The 22,702-nt window shown below is 44.1% G+C and overlaps 2 protein-coding genes across 2 annotated transcripts; both read right to left on the bottom strand.

The window, feature by feature from the left end:
• Window positions 1-1,649: 1,649 nt before the first annotated feature.
• Window positions 1,650-15,681, bottom strand: traf3ip2a (TRAF3 interacting protein 2a). Its single transcript, XM_088626821.1, has 10 exons — window positions 15,549-15,681; window positions 14,071-14,128; window positions 12,712-13,410; window positions 9,889-10,054; window positions 7,782-8,008; window positions 7,240-7,328; window positions 6,798-6,866; window positions 5,808-5,912; window positions 3,183-3,257; window positions 1,650-2,751 (listed from the first exon to the last, which is right to left on the bottom strand). Exons 2-10 carry the CDS (start codon window positions 14,084-14,086, stop codon window positions 2,578-2,580), a joined length of 1,620 nt encoding a protein of 539 aa, XP_088482947.1. The 5' UTR covers window positions 14,087-14,128; window positions 15,549-15,681; the 3' UTR covers window positions 1,650-2,577.
• Window positions 15,682-15,843: 162 nt separating this feature from the next.
• LOC148675464 (putative G protein-coupled receptor 139) lies at window positions 15,844-22,150 on the bottom strand. Its single transcript, XM_088626822.1, has 3 exons — window positions 21,924-22,150; window positions 19,452-19,569; window positions 15,844-18,354 (listed from the first exon to the last, which is right to left on the bottom strand). Exons 2-3 carry the CDS (start codon window positions 19,522-19,524, stop codon window positions 17,348-17,350), a joined length of 1,080 nt encoding a protein of 359 aa, XP_088482948.1. The 5' UTR covers window positions 19,525-19,569; window positions 21,924-22,150; the 3' UTR covers window positions 15,844-17,347.
• Between the last annotated feature and the right edge of the window lie 552 nt (window positions 22,151-22,702).

Genomic DNA, 22,702 nt, shown 5'->3' with positions numbered 1-22,702 from the left:
ATTGTGAAAATAACACCTGAAATCTTAAAGCAACTGAGGCAGCCAGTAGATTTACTTTTTCGTGAAAATGTGCAGAAATCCATCCAATTAAGGGTTCCTTGGGAGCCGGAGTCTATCGCAGTCAGCAGCAGGCACAGGGCGGGGTACACCCTGGGCGAGACACCCACTCATCACAGAGCACACACGGACACAAAACACGGCCACACTCACTCACGCCGGGGCCAGTTTTCCCTGAAGCCAGTGAACCTCCCAGTACGTCTTTCAGCTCTGGGAGGACACAGGAGTACCCAGCTTTTACAGGGTACCGATGCTTCTCTCTGCGCCACCGTGCCGCCAACCTGCAGAAATATCTCTTTTCAGAGTGCATGATGTAATGCTAGATGAGAACTGGGAAGTTAAGACATCCGTCATTGTCTCCACCAGCAGTTGTCATGCCCTTTTTTGTGTTTGGGGCAATCTGGAGTTCCATATACTATATATACACTAAATAAACGGAACAAGGAGGCATGTAAATATCTCTGGGATAACTGGACAAATATGCTCCGTTTCAGTTTTCTTTCAGCATACCGTTTTATTCAGTACAACACCCTTTATAACCTTCCAGGCATTTTCTCTATTTATGAATACCTTATACTTCCACACATGATGTTCATTTGGGCTCTAAACTGGAACCATGTTTTTCCGGGTGATTACAATCTGGTGACCCCAGCGAAGCACAAGGAAAGCTGAACACTACCACATGCTCCATTCTGCAAGTATTATATTCCTCCTCTTGCACGCTGTACCTAGATGAGTAACACGGCAGTTCAGGAATGCTGTGTTTTAGAATATCTCTGTAGGGAGATAGAGATCCAGCTTTTAGGAAAGGAAATATCATATAAAGCTTAGTCCCAGGCTCACTGGGCAAGAGAAGTTTAGAAATGTTAGTGTGTATCAGTTCTGTGCGTTTTGTGTGTTTATGTTCTTGCGTATACTTTTCTATGTGTGCGTGCATTTATAAATTTGATTCCGAGCCTGACGTAAAAATGAAGTGGCAGTTCTGTGTTTCTGGATTGCTGATGGAATGGTTTGGTTTAGTGCACTGCAGTATAACGGCGGCAAAGGCAACACTGCCATCTTGTGGTCAGAGTGAGTCCACCCACTTATCTGAAAGCTTCTGCAATCTGCGGTCCATCCAGGAAGCATATGGCACAAGGTGGAACTACTCCCTGGACAGGACATCAGCCCGTCACAGGGCACGCACCACCAAGCACACAGGAACAATTAGAGACATTAATTAGTGTCACCAGCGGCAAAGGCTGCAGTATCACCTTCCTTGTGTTCTTGTTTCAACAGTTTGGTCAAACTCTAATGCAACAAAGTTGATAGTGTGTTTAAAGTCAATCTGACATCACTCATGTGGCTGAGGAAAGGGCAACCTGATGGTAAGGACAAAGCCGACAGGACCCGCCTTGTATCCTGAGGAATGAGCCAGGGAGCCGCAACAAGGGTGAAGACGTGTGAGGAAAGATGCACAAAGGGCTGCTCAGAAGGTGAGATATTTATATGTAGAGGTTCAGAAGAGATTGAGGTTAAAGCTTGACCTTCTCCTTAACCCCTGGGAATCTGTACAAATCTATACAAATAGTAAACTGAGACCACTAAGAATCTGAATGTTTCTCCAATTTTATTTAACAGGTGGCAAGATGTGTGTACAGCCACTTAAACGTTTCTATTTATGACCTTACACTGTAGACATTATGAATTTATCAGTCAGAATAAATGCTAACTCAGGCAAACAATATGCCATTGAATGGCTAAAGAGCGTTTTATAGTGTACAAGGAATAATATAATGTATTTACATATTATTTTAAGATTATTTGTTATTGTGTTTATAGAAGGAGACCCGCGTTCAAGAAACTACTGAGCTGTAGACCGTAATGATATAAAAGTATCAATGTATCAAGTGGTGTAAAACAAAGTTTAGAGTTCAACATAACACTAAAAAATGATCTGCAACAAGCAAAACATTACAGTGTCTAAAAGTGACACCTGGAGAGGAGACTTAAGAAGGTACAGGAAGGTGGTGAAAGATCTAGTCCCAGTGTCCCAGAGTGTTCAGGTACAGGAAGGTGGTTAGAGATCTAGTCCCAGTGCCCCAGAGTGTTCAGGTACAGGAAGGTGGTGAAAGATCTAGTCCCAGTGTCCCAGAGTGTTCAGGTACAGGAAGGGGGTTAAAGATCAGGCCCCAGTGTCGCACATTGTTCAGGTACAGGAAGGTGGTTGAAGATCAGGCCCCAGTGCACTGTCCCAGGGTGTTCAGGTACAGGAAGGTGGTTAAAGCTCAGGCCCCAGTGCAGTGTCCCAGGGTGTCTGGTTCCACCACAGCCAAGTTAAGTAACAAGTATGAGAGGAACTTGAGAGGAGAAGCTACTCAGTCAGCAGTAGATGACCACAGACGAGTCATCATCCTCAAAATCATCTCATGTTATTTTGTTCTTCTCTCTTTTCATCTTTGAATATTTCAGCTTCGGCGGTGCTAGCCAATAGGACGTTCTGAGTTTGGAGGGCCGGGCGAGGGATCAGTCCGTGAACTGTCAGGGTGGTTTGATCAGCTGATTGGGGCCCACAGGCCGGATGTGGAGAGTGAGCTCTTTGCCCAGGGGCGGGGAGATGTACTTCTCCTCCCTCAGCAGTCGCAGGAGCAGGTCTTCAGTCTCCGAGGGCCATCTGTAAATGCGGGTGTTCTGGAGCCACCCAGGAACATGTCTCTGCAAAGACAAGTACTGTCAAATTCCACAAACTCTGAAGGCTTACACCGAACATAATAAACACACTGTATGAAAGCAAAGCTTGGAATGTTTTGTAGTGTGCCAGGAATACAGGCACTATAATGTCTTTTTCTCTTGCTAAAGGACTGTCTTTAAAATTCACCGCAGCAAGAGGACCAATATGAAGGAGCCGACACACTCCTAAAATCCTGCATTTTCAAGTAGGATGCAGTTTTATTGCAAGTCAATAGAGCACAAAAGGATATGGAGGAACTAAGCAACGATGAAAGAAATCTGCAGTCATTATTAATGTGTCTTTTCCAACCTGTCCTTACTAGAGTGCCATAAGATATGGATAAATGAACAACGGGCTAGGTGAAGGGCAGGCTTTTGCTTTCTCAGTTGCAGGGATGACATTGAGTACTACTGACCTTGGTGGCATTTGGGAAGAGCACAGGTATAAATCTGAAATTCAGGCTTCCTTGCTGAATGAACTCGTTCTGCATCTGCAAGGCCACATGCAAACAAATTAAAAAAGCTGCATATGCACTAAATATTCTGGTTGTGTGCATAAACATATCATTCTCATACCATATCAACAAAATGAATAGCATTAGAAATACAAATATCTAATCAGCAAAGGTTTTGGACACTGATATCAAACTTTCTTCCACATAACTAATCAATAATAACACCACATGATGACTTGGACATTTAAAAACAATATAAAACATTTACAAGTTTTTTGCAAAAATTGTAATAGGCCCACATTGTTTCTTTAGTTTTTAGTACAGTAGCTAATTAATCTAGAGATTTCAACACTGTGCAGTTTTTTCCAGATTCCCTCAACCCCAATTTGCAGAAATGGCTTCCTATTACTTTCCAAATTCTGAGATAGTGGACTTTGAAAAGCCTGCAGGCTCATGAATAAATCGCTAATGTTCCATTCTAGTCCAGACAGCTGTACATTCAACTTCAGGAACTCAACAGTGGGTGGGCATGCATCCCAGCCCTTGACCATTGTTAAGCCTTCTCTATTCTTACAGTTGATCGCTTGGAAAGCAATATATATATAATTTTGATTTCAAAACATGATTACAGAAACATTAGGTTCCCTGTTTATAACCCTTTAAGAAATTCCTTTAGTACACAATGGCCTACTGTAGGCACCTTGTTTGTGTGAATGGTAGTGACATGTCGAGTGTGATTTATTCCCAGCATGAAGAGGGGGCAGAAACTGTGCAGCTGGATTGTGACACACAGCTGTGATTCCTTGGCCCTGTTGTGCTGAATACTCCCCTCTCGAAGGCAGAGATTTCACAGGCTAGCATCAGCAAATACCAGTGTCTCAGCACAGCCTGTGAGCTGCCTTTCAGAGTTTCAGAGGCTTTGTGATTGATATAACATGAAGACACCACGAGGGAGCAGCAGTAGAAACACTCTAGAATGTAAAAACAATCATTCTTGCCATGGATAAAGTGTGTATTCACAGCTGGCTGAAGTCTATCCTGGAAACACAGGCAGGACAGAGTCCCTCTGGATGGAATGTGAGTCATTTGCAGGGCCAATGTAAAAGGGATCAATTAAAGCAGCTGATCAGATGTAACCAGCATGTTTTTGAAAATTAGAAGCAAACCAGAACAACTGGGAACACCCACAGGGAAAATGTGCAAAATCTCCATGTGGACAGACACCCGAGGAAGAGCTAACTCACGCCAGCATGAAAAAGATCTCCCTTCATGGTTGATTACTGTATATTCTTTTCCTGAAACAGCAGTGGGAGTACATTTGGTTTGGGGCTGCTGTGCTGTCCCAGGGCCCTGAGAGCTTGCCATCCTGACAGAACAATGGATTTAGTGTTGTACAGCATCAGCAGATTCTGGGGAATAACAGGGCGTCCAATCACCAGCTGCAGCTGAGCCATACGTGGGTCATCCAGCAAGACGATGACCCTGAACATGCAGGCAGATCTACAGTGAGGTCTACGCAGAAAGTCACTGGGACCGAGCTACCCTCCATCAACCAGATATATCGACCGCTGCCACAACCGGGCTCGAGCTGTACTTCGGGACCCAATTCACCCTGCCCACAACCTGTTTTCACCCCTGGGTTCTGGCAGGAGGCATCGCAGTATCAGAACACTGACCAATAGATTCAAAACCAGTTTCTTCCCCCAAGCAGTCCGCATCATAAACAGCTCAAATCAGCACCTGCACAAATTAGCACCTGCACTTTGAGGTGCTGCGCCGTTTGCACTGTCCTGTCTTGGCTGTATTATAACGTCTATAGTCTGAATTTATTGTCCATGTCTGTTTGTCATTTCTGGCTATTATTTTTCTCCACTGTTACTGGGTACAGCTGAACGAGTAAACATTCCAATACACTTGTTGTATATGGCCAATAAAAAATCTTGAATCTTGAAGAAGGAGACATTTCATATTTTGGACTGGTCAAGTTACAGTCTGGAAAGTCTGGTGAGCTGTTCATACAAGACAACCCCAAATGTCACTGACATGAAGAGATTTTATGTGGAACAATGGGCCAAAATTCCTAAAAAACAATGTGAAATCATCAAAGCTCCAGACGGTGTCACTAGTCATTGAATTGAAGGATTCACAAACTTATTCACAAGAGGATATTTACTGTTGGAACATTTTGTTGATTAAAGAATTCAAATACATCTGTTGTCTATGTGTTGTGCATTTAATCAGGTCACCTTTATCTTTTTTTGAGACTTGAAGATCTAGATCTTGAAGAATTAGATGAAGATCTAATTGTGCTTTAGTTCTAAAATATAAGAGAATACGGACCAAGCAAGAGGATTCACAAATGTTTTTTAACTATAACACCATGAGTGCTAAAACTCAGATTCCCTGATGAGCAGTGCAGGCATTTTAAGATTTCCTTGCCAGTTCCCTCATGCCACATTGAATTTTTTACACACTAGAACCTAATTTACATTGATGTTAACTCCCAGACAAGATCTTGGTCTGGTAATGTACAGAAGACAATGTCGCTGTGCTAAGGAAGAGCGAGACTTCTGCACGGTCACTTACCATGGTATGAATATACTTTGTGTGTAATCCATGCTCATCCAAGCCTGTTCCCTCAATGTCCTCTTTGTACTTGGGACTCACAACTACAATTATGAGTACTGATTTCTGCAATAGAAGGATTGGCAGTAATTAAATAATCAAATCAAACGGCACTGCTTTAAAACACCAATGTGGTGTGCAATTTCTGCAGCCTTAACTTGTGTCAGCTAGCAGACTACAGCTATTTACACAAGGATATAGGCGAAGACACATCTCAACAAGATTTTAGTTCAGGGAACGTCAGATGAATTCAGCGCTCATCATTTATAGGCATGTCACACAAATACTGTGGCTATTGAAAAAAGTGCTGTAGACCTTAAGTCTGCCTGTTGTTGCTTACTTATTTAGCTTGTGTTGTTGCTTAAAAACCAATGCCACAACAATACCAATACATATATTTTTTTCTTTTAATTGTATTTTTTAATTGCCCGTGATTTTTTCCCTTCTTTAGTCAGTCATGATGTTTCTTGCACTTTCATTCACAATATGGCTATAAGGGCTCTGTAAGGCCGAAGTGGAGAGGTCAGTTTGGAGTTCCAACACAGCACTTCTTTTGGCCTCTCCTGTACGTCATGTAAAGTGATCTTTACTGTAGCTGTGGTTTGTTTCAAATGCGTTTGTAAGGTTTTGCTGTCATACTGAATTTGCACAGCACTTCGTAGCGGATTAATCCCCTGAAACATATTGATTATGCCTTCAAAACTCCAATAACCAGATGATAGTGTGTGGGAAATGAAAAAAAGGAAAGGAAATACAATATTTTGGGGGTGAATTAGCAGTTGGAAAAATACAGTACTGTGACATCCATGAACATATACCCCCTTGAAAAGCATATATAACATTACACATTCCTGAAAGCAACATACTGTATGTGAATGTTAAAATGTACAAACTAAGAACTGACTGTAATTGCAATTGTAATTGTTCTTACACTCCTTTTTTTATGCTTACGTCTTTTAAATAACTGTCCATCCACTTATTGATGTCCATACGCCTTATTGGGTTGTCAAATATATCAATCTGGAACAAAGGAAGAGATGCGACCAATGATCTTTAAATCAACAGTCTCTGAACTGAAGTAGATCAAGTCCAGCTCAAGACACAAATACAAAGCACACTTATTGTAATGGCTAAGTAAAACCTAAGTAAAACAGGTAATACAACAACACTGAAGAAGAACAGCATTTTAATGCTTACTATAGACGTATCCTGTTGCAGACTGTATAATAAAAAGTTTTTAAAATGCCTTTATACTTGTTCACATAGAAAATTGTGGATGAGTACAGTAACGTCTCTCATAAAGAAATACCACTGGGGTGTGAGCTGCAAAGTGTGTAACCAAACGAACAAAGTAGCAGATGAGAGGGAGACTTGACTTTCTGTCCCTACTTACCGCTGGCCGAAAGCCTTGTTTTGTCAGAAATTCCACAAAGGTTAGTATCTCACGAGCTGCGTCCACTGAATACGTAACAAATAAATTCCCTGAAAACAAATTCAGAATGTGGACTTTTAATATGTCACTTTCTACTAGATATGAAACTTTGGGGGTTACTGCTAACATTCCTTTAAATAAACTTTCATATTCATTTCAGAACAGCCAGTGAGAATTAAGAACACTTTATGGAAAGCAAAAATGTTATTCATTAAACAACTGACTTTATATTGAATAAAGAATTTAATTAAAGAATGTTTATTTTCTTTTAGTGCTTGCCTTTTCTCCACTTGTAAAGTGCCCCAAATCCGGTTGATGTACATGGGTACTGAAACAAATCCTCCCTGTTATATTCTTGCCAAGAAACTCATCCAACTGTGGCATGTGACATGAAGCACATCAATATGAAAGTGGTATTAATACGCCTCAGAATCCTGCCTTATGAAGCATTTTTTTTTTCTGAAAAGGTGCTGTACTGCAAACCTTTTTTATATTTCACTCACGGCATTCATCTGGCAGGTTGATGGTTTTCAACATTCCCGGTTCCTCTGTCCCGCCGACAGCAGGCTGGTGGTACGGAGGAGGCAGAGGTGGAGAAGGTACGATGTCAATCTGAGACATCACCCCCACAGAGGGGGCGGCACAGCCCGGTGTACTGTGAAGACCGCGGTGGAGGCCGTAGGCAGAGGAGTGACTGTCTCTCACACCGAATCGAAAATGAGGCCGATTCCTACAAAACAACGCCATCACTGCGATTAACACGGCGCTTTCCACTTCTTTTGTTACAGCACCATTGCAGAAAAAGGACAAAATAACTCAAAATAACAGCGTTCCTCAAACATGAAACCTACACGTATGCTCCCGTAAATCACTACAAGTAGGGGGACGGTCCTACATGTTTAACTTGTAACAGAAGCCCTGAGAGATGTCAGGTCTGGGTCATTCAGTGTCAGGGTTCTGTCGTATCACCATTTGTGAGCGCGATCTGATTAAACTTTCCAGATGAACACATGTTGCTGAGTTCTGTCAGAATTAGGGACATAAAGATGGATTTGAAGATCCACTGATCACCCGTTAACTGATACACTCAATTTTAAAATTCTCCACTAGACCTACTGTAAACCTCCATTCTTCCGTTCAGAACAACAAGAGCACAGATTTGTTCTCATGATGATTTGAATGTGGGAGAAAATAATCTAATTTTGCAAACATTAAGCCAGATTTTCAAACAGTAGATGGACCCTCCAATAACAAACATCCTTACTGTGTTTCAGAGGAGTGCTGTTGCACACACAGTATAATTATCTGAGTTCCTCCTGACTTACAGGTCTAGTATATAGACCATGAAAGTATTGGTAAGGGTTCAAAAGAAAAAGTTAAAATTAAAAAAATAAAATAACTATGTTTTGAAAGCAGTAATAAAGATATTTTCATTTGTCCCCCTTATTTATTTAAATGGTACAGTACTGTACCTAAACACCTCCTTCAGAGAATGATTATAATGCATACAGTAATTGTCAAAAAAAGTCTATTAATTGAAAATATGTGATTAATGCTAAAACTCTGCCTTTGAGAAAGTGAGTGAATTCTAATATAACACGTTATGCACTAAAGCACTGTATGTATTAAAGCATATGCTGTTCTTTGGTTTTAAACCTATTTTTCTTTTACTTCCAGTTTGTTACAGCAGTAGAATTTCCTCTTAATATCACAAGGAAAAATGTTTTCTGACAGAAATGTGTACAATAACAGTATTGGTACTGGTAATTAATGTAAATATCCCACAGTGTTTATACAGTAAATGAGAAAATATTTACCTTATTTACCAAAGCTAAACATACCACGTGTAACACATTGTCTCATCTATAAATAGGCTTAATCTGACACACTCCTGTGTTTAGATTCAAAAAGAACTTTTTTTTGTCAAATTGTCAAAGAATCTTTAGAAGACTGAATGAAGCAGAACATCTACGCTGTCGACTTGTTTGCTAGCTCATCTGTTTGGAAGAACATGTCCTGATGACGTAATATAGTTGTGTATGAAAGTTGAAAGTGAATCAACTGAAGTGTTTTGTCAGCAATTGCATAGTGTCAGTATCATAAATTGTTATAGAAATCTCATGGCTTAGCTGAGCTAAGTTAATGTGCAGCATGTCACAATGCTTGAAATATTGAAAAGAGTTTATTGAAATGATTTAATATCATTGTTACTATTAGTGTGTTCGCATACTGCTGAGGCTCAATTCATTCCCTGGATGGGTAGGAATTTCGGGAAGTGTCCAATTTAGTCAAGATTGAGAGAAGTAACAGATGTACAGTATATCCTCAGGTGTGTTATCTTCCTTTTGCAAAAGACATGAGGGAAGAGTAGACGTGCATGTACTTTTTTAAAGAAAACACATTTTTGCCATTCCTTTCACACGTCCTGCATTGTTGTTTAATTTCACGGGGTTTTATTTGAGGGCTGTAGTAAACGGATCTCTTCCTGGCTCCCGTCCTGAGCCACTCCTGCTGGTTCTTCTCGCGCGTTCAGCCTTGCCCTTTCAGGAGTGGCCAGGGGCAAAGCGGGGAATTCCCAGAGAAAACGCCAACAAGACGCGCTGTGCTTACCAGCCCTCTGGTCCGGGCCAATGCCTGACTTCCTGCTGGGGCTCTGGAACACAGCGCCCGTGGGTGCAGCCAGTCAGCTGCTGCTGTGCACACACCCTGGGATCCTGTCTCTGATAGGAGGGGGAATGTGACCAGCAGGCGTGCCCACAATCCACAGCCGCAAATCCTGTGGAGAGGTAAGGCAAAAATATACGAGACTTTGTAAGGATGTCATTAGATTTAACAACTGGTTTAATCCATGTACGTACAGTTCCACCAGTCTTTGCATGCACAGTATGGGTAACACTTTAAGGCTGAATGGGGAAATGGCCTTTTCTACAAATCTTTTCTGATTAATTTCACAATTGCACCGTTGTGTAGGGGATAGCATTGCTATCTTGCAGCGGGGTTCAATTCCTGGGGTGCGGTGTGTGTGTGTGTGCGTGTGTGTGTGCGTGTGCGTGTGTCTGTGTGTGTGTGTCTGTCTGCCCTCTGATGGACTGGTGTGCCCTGCAGAGTGTAACCTGCCTCGCACCTGTTGCATGATGGGATAGACTCCAGCTTGCCTGCGACCCTCTATCGGCCAGGTGAGGAGAGGTCAGATTGGATGAGGTCAGGTGAGGAGAGGTCGGATTGGATGAGGTCAAGTGAGAAGAGGTCAGGTGAGGAGAGGTCAGATTGGATGAGGTCAGGTGAGGAGAGGTCGGATTGGATGAGGTCAAGTGAGAAGAGGTCAGGTGAGGAGAGGTCGGATTGGATGAGGTCAGGTGAGAAGAGGTCAGGTGAGGAGAGGTCAGATTGGATGAGGTCAGGTGAGGAGAGGTCGGATTGGATGAGGTCAGGTGAGAAGAGGTCAGGTGAGGAGAGGTCAGATTGGATGAGGTCAGGTGAGGAGAGGTCGGATTGGATGAGGTCAGGTGAGGAGAGGTCAGGTGAGGAGAGGTCAGATTGGATGAGGTCAGGTGAGGAGAGGTCGGATTGGATGAGGTCAAGTGAGAAGAGGTCAGGTGAGGAGAGGTCGGATTGGATGAGGTCAGGTGAGGAGAGGTCAGATTGGATGAGGTCAGGTGAGGAGAGGTCAGATTGGATGAGGTCAGGTGAGGAGAGGTCAGGTGAGGAGAGGTCGGATTGGATGAGGTCAGGTGAGGAGAGGTCGGATTGGATGAGGTCAAGTGAGAAGAGGTCAGGTGAGGAGAGGTCAGATTGGATGAGGTCAGGTGAGGAGAGGTCGGATTGGATGAGGTCAAGTGAGAAGAGGTCAGGTGAGGAGAGGTCAGATTGGATGAGGTCAGGTGAGGAGAGGTCGGATTGGATGAGGTCAAGTGAGAAGAGGTCAGGTGAGGAGAGGTCGGACTGGATGAGGTCAGGTGAGGAGTGGTCAGGTGAGGAGAGGTCGGATTGGATGAGGTCAGGTGAGGAGAGGTCAGGTGAGGAGAGGTCGGACTGGATGAGGTCAGGTGAGGAGAGGTCAGGTGAGGAGAGGTCAGATTGGATGAGGTCAGGTGAGGAGAGGTCGGATTGGATGAGGTCAGGTGAGGAGAGGTCAGATTGGATGAGGTCAGGTGAGGAGAGGTCAGGTGAGGAGAGGTCGGATTGGATGAGGTCAGGTGAGGAGAGGTCAGGTGAGGAGAGGTCAGATTGGATGAGGTCAGGTGAGGAGAGGTCGGATTGGATGAGGTCAGGTGAGGAGAGGTCAGATTGGATGAGGTCAGGTGAGGAGAGGTCAGATTGGATGAGGTCAGGTGAGGAGAGGTCAGGTGAGGAGAGGTCGGATTGGATGAGGTCAGGTGAGGAGAGGTCGGATTGGATGAGGTCAAGTGAGAAGAGGTCAGGTGAGGAGAGGTCAGATTGGATGAGGTCAGGTGAGGAGAGGTCGGATTGGATGAGGTCAAGTGAGAAGAGGTCAGGTGAGGAGAGGTCAGATTGGATGAGGTCAGGTGAGGAGAGGTCGGATTGGATGAGGTCAAGTGAGAAGAGGTCAGGTGAGGAGAGGTCGGACTGGATGAGGTCAGGTGAGGAGTGGTCAGGTGAGGAGAGGTCGGATTGGATGAGGTCAGGTGAGGAGAGGTCAGGTGAGGAGAAGTCGGACTGGATGAGGTCAGGTGAGGAGAGGTCAGGTGAGGAGAGGTCAGATTGGATGAGGTCAGGTGAGGAGAGGTCGGATTGGATGAGGTCAGATTGGATGAGGTCAGGTGAGGAGAGGTCAGGTGAGGAGAGGTCGGATTGGATGAGGTCAGGTGAGGAGAGGTCAGGTGAGGAGAGGTCAGATTGGATGAGGTCAGGTGAGGAGAGGTCGGATTGGATGAGGTCAGGTGAGGAGAGGTCAGATTGGATGAGGTCAGGTGAGGAGAGGTCAGATTGGATGAGGTCAGGTGAGGAGAGGTCAGGTGAGGAGAGGTCGGATTGGATGAGGTCAGGTGAGGAGAGGTCGGATTGGATGAGGTCAAGTGAGAAGAGGTCAGGTGAGGAGAGGTCAGATTGGATGAGGTCAGGTGAGGAGAGGTCGGATTGGATGAGGTCAAGTGAGAAGAGGTCAGGTGAGGAGAGGTCAGATTGGATGAGGTCAGGTGAGGAGAGGTCAGATTGGATGAGGTCAAGTGAGAAGAGGTCAGGTGAGGAGAGGTCAGATTGGATGAGGTCAGGTGAGGCAAGCTCAGGTGAGGCGAGGTCAGGTGAGGTGAGTGCAGGCTGGGTGAGGTCAGATCAAATGAGTTCAGGTCAGGTGAGGCGAAGTCAGGTCAAGTCAGGTCAGGTCAGGTCAAGTCAGGTCAAGATCAGGTCAAGATCAGGTCAAGATCAGGTCAAGATCAGGTCAAGATCAGAAGTATCCAAGATCTAACTTACGCTGAGGAGCTGGGTAATGGTTGTGCTGCTGTGGATTGTTGTGGGCTGTGGGCCAGAGCCCAGATCCTTCACCCCTGTTTATCACAACCCCGGGGCCTACAGGGCAGCCCAGGTCTGACCGCAGAGACAGCGGGGGGTCCTGCAGCTGGACATCCATGTCCTTCCGAGGCTGGGACCCGTAGCCGGTGTCTTCACTGGGGAGGTCCAGCTGTCTGCTCAGCAGAGACGGCCTGGCACTCTCTCTGGAGTCAGAACCGACTTCGCTCTCGAAGTCCTTTTCTGTGGGCAGCTGGCGTCTCTTGACGGCGGGGCAGAGCCCGACTTCTGAAGAGCCCGGCTGCTGTAAACAGGTATTGGTTGGCTTTGCGGGTCCTCTTGGCACCTGTGTAATTTCGAACCGGCGCATTTCTGGGGACGAATCGGCCCAGCTGCCTGCTGGGAAGGGACTTTTTCTAGGACTCTGCCCTGTATCCTCCTCAGAAGCGCCCGTTTGGGGTTTCTTCTCCTGGAAATAGTTTCTGCCACTTAAGCTGTCTTGTACACCGGACCTGCACAGTGCCACTTCCTTCACCGTCACCTCCGGCTGTCCGGAGCAGACTCCCGCTGTCCCACAGGGCTGGTCTTTACACTTCGCCAGCACGTCCAAGAATACCATGGACTCGTCTGTCTCCACGGGAATGCTTCTGAGAGGACGAAAGTCTTCGGATAAAGACAACAAAACAATTAGGGTCTGACCCCCGAGAAAGAAATCCTTCAAAGCAAAAAAACAATTTGTCTTACAGTGTACTCTCCCCCTACTTATCCCAGTGTCACTTATCTGTTGACATTTATGCTCTGTTTTCAGACACAAGGAAGACAGAGTGTTAAAAGAGTTCTAGCAGGGAGCTGCGTCAGCAGGCGTAGGCTGGAAGGGAACAGGTAAAGGTTTGTTCCCTGCAGAATAGAGAAGAAAGGAATTTCCCGAAGAAGGCTCCACAGCGAAACGTTGTGTTTCCTTTCTTCTCTTTTCGGTATGGAATGAACCTTTTGTTTGCTTCTTTGCAGGACGTTAACATTATCACCGGAACGTGCTCCTTTCCTGTTTCTCAAACAAGCTAATACTTCTACAGGTCTATTCGGAGAGCTAATCTAGTTTCTTTTCAAGACAAATTCTGACTCTATATCTAAGTGTCAGAACTGATGATTAAATCATATTAGACTAGAGTAGAACATATAACAATTCCATGATTATAATGATGCAGAAATCACAGAACCACACGATTCTCGTTGAGTAATATCACCGGCATTGTTTTATTAAATGAACTTGCTAGTTCACTTTTTTTAATGTAAAGCCTTGTGTCAAATACGTTTGGATCTTACCTATGAATGACTCCATTGTCCTTGTAACCAGCTGAAATTTCTTACATAACGTCTTGTGCTGAGAAGATAAACGATGAAGAGAAGAATGTATTGCACACGATTCGAACAAGAAAATAAATGAACGAGCCTACTACAGCTGTCAATTGAACAAAAATTAAAACTAGTTACTATGGCATCATATTTACAGCAGGCTAAGGGGATACATATGTACAGTATAAGTTGGTGAAGAGTGTACATCTTGAAAGAGTGTCTCCAGCACTGAGAGAGAGACATCAGGCAAGATGGCTACAACACATTCATGTTACTGAGGCGAAAAGAACACAGAGAAATACAGTGACCTGCATCAGAGAGAGCTGAGAGATCATCACAGAACTTTTTTTCCAACCCTTGTGTGCGGTAGTGCAAGCAAGCCCCCATTTTGGCTCAGGGCTACGCCAAAGGGCCTGGGTTTTGAGCCAAGATGGAGACTTCCTCGAAAAGCCACTTGTCACACTATGCTTTTGCGCAAACCGAAGACTTTCCAGCCTACGTGGGCAAAGGGTAGACACCAGTGACACAAACGGACCTGTTGGATCACAGTTCATATATAGACAGTAACAGTTCACACTCCACTGGAGGAACAAATGTTTTTGTGTCTCAGTAAAACATAAGCACCCGAAAAGCAGCGAGTAATAGTACAATTTAGGCAATAGCGATCTGAATTTAGATGATCAGATTTCGGGGTTGCAATGCCGTGCAACACCGTGCATCTTTACCAGCAGCTGAGCCACCCTGCCATATATTTTGATATAATAAACAATATCTTATTTGTATGGTCAATCCAAATAATTGAGAAAAAAGGACAAACGTTTTTAAAAGAATAGGCGAAGGTACGTCTACGTGACAGTGTTTTGAAACTAGTTTATTTCATTATTTGTATTACTGAACAGATGTTTTTTTTTTAAAGAAAGCAAACCATCTAAAAAAGTCAAAGGGATCTACACCCTCATGTACATACATGTACAGTAGGCATGAGTGCAGGGAACTTGGCGATCATCTTGAAATTAACACCAAACACTGACTCATGTACGGTACCAATGTTTAACACCGGTCCAGTTCGTCATTAACCACCTTACCACCTCATTCAGCGACGAGCTGGCTAATTTAAGTGATTAAACACTATTTGCAAAAAAAAAAAAGTTTAACGGTAAACACTACCACAAAGTTGAACATGTATATTAAACTGAGTTAAAAAAAATCAGCTTTTTGATTTACTGTTGATGACTGGACTTTTCCGAATTTCCTTGTCTTTTTTCATCCTGATCTGACAAGAAGGCTTTCAAAGTCAAAATGAACATATATTCCCACGTTCAGCTTAATCGCACTAACTGCACCGGTTCGCCTTTTCTTTTACACAACAGGTTTCGGTCTGAATGCTTAAAATAATCAATACAGAAAAGTGTTTTGTATTAAAAGCATCCGGAGATCAATATTCCTACCTCCCCAACAGCGGCGGCAGAGGACTGACTGTGGGCGTAGAAGGAAACGCGCAGGTAGCCGTCCTGCTGGGAACCCGCGGCTCTTTCTTCACAAGGAAGAAATTTTAAATGCAAATCAGGGAGAACAATAACTCCGAATATGCAAATTCTTCACAAAAAGTTTAAAAGGTAGAGTCCACCCATCGGAAAAAAAAGTTTCAGCAGCGGAAGGAATTTCGCTCCGAAGTCGGGAAGCGTACAAAGGCAGGCGAGAGGTGTTAACGTTTCTGCAGGTTAAAAAAAAATAATCGGAGCTTTGTTTTGTTAAAAGTTTAATGACAAAGTTCGTCTGTAAGAAAAATGGCATCACTCTGGAAGAATCGTCAGTAGTGAGACTAAAAATGCGGAACACCTGCAATTCACCTGGCTTTCTTAAAGACTGACGATTAGTCTGGGAGTTTTAAAAGCAGTAAACCTTTCGCTTTTGCAATGTCGTTTTCTAAAAGAGATTAGGCCATTAAAAAAAAACTATTCACTAAGGAAATGATTAAGTTGTTAGTGGCATCAGAATACTATCTTTACTCTTTCAAAATGCTGTATTAAGGAATGTGAAAGAAGAGTATTCCTAATAACATTTTGCAGTGAACACATTTTCAAGACGTATTGTATCATGAATGAAAAACGAATGCCTCTGTGTTCTCATCTCTCCAGAGAAAAGTAATTACATTTAAATCAGTAAATAAGGCACATACTGTAGATGGACCACCAGTCGATATCACTGAGGCTCACAGAGTAAAAAAGAGGCTGAACTCTGACAAGTACACATGATGGAGGAGGACATATTTGTCTCTGTGTTCTTCCCATTCCCAGTCCTGTGGCTCCAGTGGTAAACTGGATTGATTTTGGAATGGACTAATCCAAACTGAGTGTGCATGGACAGGGAAAAAAAAGATTTTCAAAAGAAAACCATGACAGAAAATTAAAATCTTTCAACGTTTTTGGCTTTACTGACTGCATTCTGCGTCAGGACTGTGTCTGGAGCGCAACACAGGCAATAATCCCTGTGCATGTGTGTGCTGGGCTGTTGGGGTGTAGCTACCTAGGCCTGACCTCAAAGGGGGGCCTCACCTCAAGGTGCGAGGTCCCCCACTTCAACCCTTTGGCTGTGTTTCTCCACTCGAGTCCGATTAGGAACTTTTACCACATGCTGTGATTCTCGCCTAAAGTCCACGGCTGTGAAAAAAACATCCCCCTTTCAGTGCTGAATCTACCCTTCTTCAGGAGTGCCAAAATGCCCGCCTTAATCCTCCCATCATACTATTCTGTACATTCCAATATTTTTCCCCCCTCTTCCCAAACCATGAGGGGGCCCCACAGCGTGACCTGGCCCGGGCCTCATCTGATGTCATGGGAGTGTGGGAGGAACCCCAGGTGAAGACGGGGGGAGCACACAAGCGTCACACAGACGGCAGCCCGGGTGCAGGACTGAGCCCAGGGCCCCAGCACCGAGTGCTCTCCCACCACCGCGAACGGGACGATGCGGTTCGGGAATGGGTGGAAAGATGGATGGATTACAGAGTGTGTGCTGTCGTGCCGTTGTGCCGTCGTGCTGTGTACCTCTCGCACAAACAGAGCTCCAGAACTGTGCGCACATTCAGCACTTGGGGAGAAAGAGTACTGTATGCCATTTGTAATTTACTTTGAAATCTCCATCACTTCTTTTGAAAGGCAAGTTAAAACAAGTACAAGAATGCAGACATCTCTTAGAAAAATCTCAGTTTCACAAATATTGAAAGCTTTTACAAGACGCTGTCAATGAACTACTGAGTTTGCTTAGGTTTTGTGAGAACCACGTTCACCACCCTTGCATTGTGGGCTGGACGATCCATGACAGAAAACACTTTCATGGTTGTCTGGGCGGTGAGGGACCCAAGTTCCCTTGCTCTGCTCCTGTGAGCCAGCAAGCCGAGCAGCTCCTGCCTGAACCTCCTGCTCACCATGCAGTACAAGAGGAAGTTGGTGGAGGAGTTTAGATTCTGCAGCATGTTGGCCAGGTCACTGATGACATTGATGGGCAGGCTGTAGTCATCTCTGTTGAAGCCTTGGTAGTTGTAGGTGGTTCTTAAGATGCAATATGTCACAAACCGCGGGAGACTCAAGACTACAAAGGTGATGGACACTGTGCAGAGCAGTAAGATGGTTCTTCTGACCATGCTCTTGGCGCTGGCCCCTTTGATGGCTCGCCTCTCCTCCTTGGTGAACATCTTGCTGGCCCTCCGGAGGTGGTGTCCTATCAGAGTGTTAAAGACGATGACGAGGAGAATGGGGATTCCCCCAGAGAGGAAGGTGGTGATCCAGACCAGCACCGTGGAATACTCCGTGTTGTTATATCCGCACCTGGGCAAGGTGACGTTCTCGCCGTCCCTGGTGAGGTTCGTCGGCTTGACGTCGTTGATCCAGTACACTGGGACCGATGCGACGTGGGAGAAGACGACGATCATCAGGGCGACGCAGGCCGTGACCCTGCACCGAGAAAGGCGCCTCTTGAGGCTGGTGATCCTGAGCGCAAGGTAGCGCTCTACGGTGAAGCCCACCACGATCCACGAGGAGCTGTACAGGGAGCCGTGCTGCAGGTAGGTCAGGATCCTGCACCAGGGCTGGGCGTGCCAGAAGGGCTGCGCCTGCGCGAAGGTCAAGGTCAGGTCCAGCAGGATCACCCACACCAGGTAGCAGGAGTCCACGACGGCCAGCGAGCTCAGGTAGATGGCGGCCGTCTCGGACATGCCACACTTGCGAAACCTAATCACGTAGAAGGTGAAGAGGTTGGCTGTAGAGTAAAAAGCAGACATTTTGCTCAGCACTTGGTGAGTTAGGTGGGAGCTCCTGTTTTTTTTTTTTCACGTGGTATCGTTCCCTGCTAGATAAATGCTACAGTTATGCTGTAAATGTAGATGACAAAATGCATTTCTTTAGGTGAGTTATAGGATTTGTCCACTTTTGGCAGCATTTTTTTATATTCTGAAGAAGAGTAAAGGACTTTTTTTTTTGGCTAAATAAGGTTTGGGGACAAAGGATTTATTAAAATGCTTCTTAGTCCTGCTTTCCATGAAGCAGAGGCTTACAAGGTGAGAAGTGTGAAGAAAATTCCACATTTAATAATATTAATTATGAATTCCTTACGCTTATATAGCGCTTTTTTGGACACTCCACTCAAAGCGCTTTACAGGTAATGGGGATCCCCTCCACCCCCACCAGTGTGCAGCCCCACCTGGATGATGGGACGGCAGCCATAGTGCACCAGAACGCTCACCACACACCAGCTCTCAGTGGGGAGGAGAGGAGAGTAATGAGATGGGGGTTATTAGGAGGCCATGATGGGTAAAGGCCAATGGAAAATTTGGCCAGGACACCGGGGTAACACCCCTACTCTTTTCGAGAAACGCCCTGGGATTTTTAATGACCACAGAGAGTCAGGACCTCGGTTTTACGTCTCATCCGAAGGATGGCGCCTGTTTACAGTATAGTGTCCCCGTCACTATACTGGGGCATTAGGACCCACACAGACCCACACCTACACCCTTTTTTTTAGTGTGGTGTCCCCCATCACTATTACTGTGGCATCAAGGCAGCACACAGCGTTAAGGTGAGCGCCCCTACTGGTCCCACTAACACCACTTCCAACAGCAGCCTTAGCTTTCCCAGGAGTCTCCCCTCCAGGTACTGACCAGGCTCACACCTGCTGGGATTCAGTGGGCTGCCAGCTGTGAGGTGCAGGGTGATTTAACTGCTGGCAATAACAACAATTAACAACAGTACCATGTTTTTATAATATCATTACATTCCCAGGGTCTGTTTTCATACTGCCATCTGCCACCTGCGTGGCCAAAAACAACAATCACACAACAAACGAAAACGCCAACAAACCTGGTAATCCAACTGAAAACAGTAACGGGTAATAGACCCTTTGAATGGCAATCAAGATATTTGTACCCCCCATCCTTCGCAATCTTCATCAGCATCAGGCAATAGCAGCTGTTGATACCTAAAATGTAAACATTGATCACAGGAGATGTTTTAGGCAGGGTGGTGTGGTGGCACTGTGTCTGGTACTGTCATTTCACAGCTTTTGGATTCAAATCTGGTTCTTTCTGCTTGGGGGTTTCATAACTGCATATTCTTATAGTTGTTTTTCTCCTCTGGGTACTCAAGTCTCCACAGCTCAAATACATCCTATACAGTTTAGGTTGCTCAGGTTTCCTCCCACAGTTCAAAAACATAGTGCTAGGTTAATTGGCTTCTGGGAAAACTGGCGTGTGTGTGTGTGTCCTGTGATGGACTTGTGCCTGTTGTTTACCGCCAGAGCAGTTAGAAAATGAATGAGCATTAATACGTGTGTGTCCTGTAAGGGATTGGCGTCTGGTGTGATCCAGGTATACACATACTGTACCTCTTTCATCATCTAACCATACTCTCTGTTGGGTTTCTATCATCGGCTTATCTGACAATCATCAAAATCCTCATATCATACCGAATCATCATACAGTTCACAAGGCATCGGTTTCAGGAGAGTTTTAATTAAAAATAAAACATGAGCATTTAAACTTTTTCTTTCTTGTGAATGTAAAACTTCTAAAAGACGTAACCGCATGGTATTGAGTTAAAATAATGTACAAACGGTTAAAAAAACGTTTTAATGAAGAAATACAGAGTTCTCATCAGTCTCCTCTAGAGGCAGGTTTGGGCAAAGTGATGGTGACAAAGTGCGGAGCAGCGATCCACTGAACGCAGGCAAAAAACGAAGATCTTAGCCTTTACAAGGAAACTGACAACCCAAAGGCAACTGAAAGTTATTACAGTTTCAAACGAAAGGTTTCTTGAAATCAAACATTAAGAATGAATATTCTTTGTCTAGCGGATTCTTTAAAAATTACGTTTTGCAATTAAATCTCTAGTCTAATTGATAGTCATATGCATACGTTTAACTGCGTGGAAGGCGAAAAACAAAACGTCTGTGTTCAAGGCAGCAAAGCATTCGTTTTGAAATTTAAGTTAAATAACATACAGTACAGCGGGGGTCTCGGTTATTTCAGTCTGGGAGTTTTTATGATTTTATTTTTGCCTTACACCATGGCTTTGCTTTAAAAGTCGTGTTGGTTTTTATTTTATTTTATTGATAAACAAACAAAAACGTACTTGGAAAGATACGGAGTCTCAATCCCTGAAATGTGTCATAGGGATGTATATTTTTCCCATTTATTCCACAGCCAGTGAAACGTGTCCTGTTGTCAGCTGTGTACCTCGCATAGTTTGAGCAAATATTGACGCAAGAACGTTTCAGTCCTCTCAGCCGGACACTTAGCGAAGACTTGACCATCTGTTCCTAGTGTCTGCTTAACGGTGGAGAGGCGAAACTGTATCTGTAATTGACTTATTACATAAAAAACAACAGATCCTTATCTCCTGTCAGTGGACGATTCCCACTCTCGCAATGATGAACACGACAGCAGGCGTACACTTGTACGCACATAGATTTCGGTTTTCCGACCTCCTAAATCTCTAACATTTTTACCTGCATAAAGTTTCATTTTTTCCCTCCCTTTTGTAGCGTTAGTCTTCAATGGTAACGTTAAGAAAGAGTCAAAAGATTTCTGTCAGCATTGGTGTGTGAACTAAGGTGAACAGGAACAGGTACAGTACTCGCACTCACGAACTCCCGCGTCAAGCGTTGTCTGTTAAGAGATTCATGACGAAACGCACTTTCACTCCTAAAGTGCTATAACTGACTTACATTAAGTATTTTCCTAACTGAAAATAGTAACCTTAATGAAAAGGAAAATAATAAGACACCGAATAACGAGACGAGAAAGTTAAACTGGTATAAAATTCAGGTTTATTAGAATCTAGTATTGACAGGTTACACTAGCAGTTTAGATATTTCTAAGCTTTAAATAGTCATCAGCTATATTGCTCTATACGCAGCTATATTGTAATAGTAATGCTTTCTTCTCGAATCCAGCCGACACAATTCAAGAATTGATTTTTACCAGATACCTGCTTTTCTTGTCTGCGACTTCATACACATATGTTCAAACTTACCGCTGCAAATATTTGAAAACAAGGTGTCACCAAAAAGTTGAGGCATTCCTAAAACACAACTCAGAAGTGGACTTTGTGAAACGCTGGCGGCACCATTTTAAAAGGTTTTGCGATGCCAGTTACTGCAGAATTTAATATTTTATATATAATTAGTACTGTTCTTTATCTTACATCAATACATCACTTACTTTCATTACTTGAAACTTCATTACTCCGGCCTTTGAGAATGTCCACAAGAGTGACAGCGGAACTTCTCTAAAGCTGAAACTTGAAACACGAAGGGAAAACTGTCGTACTTACCTTCTGGAGTTATTACTGCAAAATCCAGCCAGTCTGGCAACCTGCAAGGTTTCTCAGACCGTCCATGTGTAATAAGTGGTTCGAGCAGTCAGTTGCTCATAAACAAGATATGACTCTGAAAGTGTCCGTGTTTGAATAAACGTGTACAGATCCATAATGAGGCACAACTCGGGCAGGACTGAGTAATCAGGCAGATGACAGGTCGATAGTGCACAGGCAGGAGTAAAGATTTATCATCTGGTTTATGCTCTGGAATCGATTGCTGTGATGTTTTAGATGTTGTTGAACAAAATTGATTGTAGTTTTCTGTTATGTTTTCCATGGCAACCAAATCTCAACAATTTTTTTCAGAACATTTTAGTTTTATTACCCTTTACGCTTTGAGTGCAAAAGAAGCACTCACCTTGGGATGATGGGGCAAATGAAAAAGAACCGATGAAAAAGGCACCTTCTCTATATAAATTTACAAAAACACCAATGCAATGCTGTGAGTGGGGGATGATAGGGAATGATGCGTACAGGACAAGTGCCTGTTCCCTTGTTATAAAAGAGTTAAAATTGTTTCAAATGAGCTTTTAATTCAGAAAAAAAAACACGTCCACGATCATCCATCCGCCCCTTTTCGAACCACTTGATCACAGGGGAGCTGGAGTCTATCCCAGCAAGCAACGGGGGCGAGACAGGCAACGCCCTGGACAGGACGCCAGTCCAGCACAGGACTGACACACTCACACCAGAGCCAATGTACCCAGAAGCTGAGTAACTTACCAGTATATTTG

The sequence above is a fragment of the Lepisosteus platostomus genome, chromosome 3 (assembly GCF_059453375.1).
Source record: "Lepisosteus platostomus isolate fLepPlt1 chromosome 3, fLepPlt1.hap1, whole genome shotgun sequence".
Lineage (NCBI taxonomy): Eukaryota > Metazoa > Chordata > Actinopteri > Semionotiformes > Lepisosteidae > Lepisosteus > Lepisosteus platostomus.
This window is presented reverse-complemented; position numbering and strand designations above follow the sequence as displayed.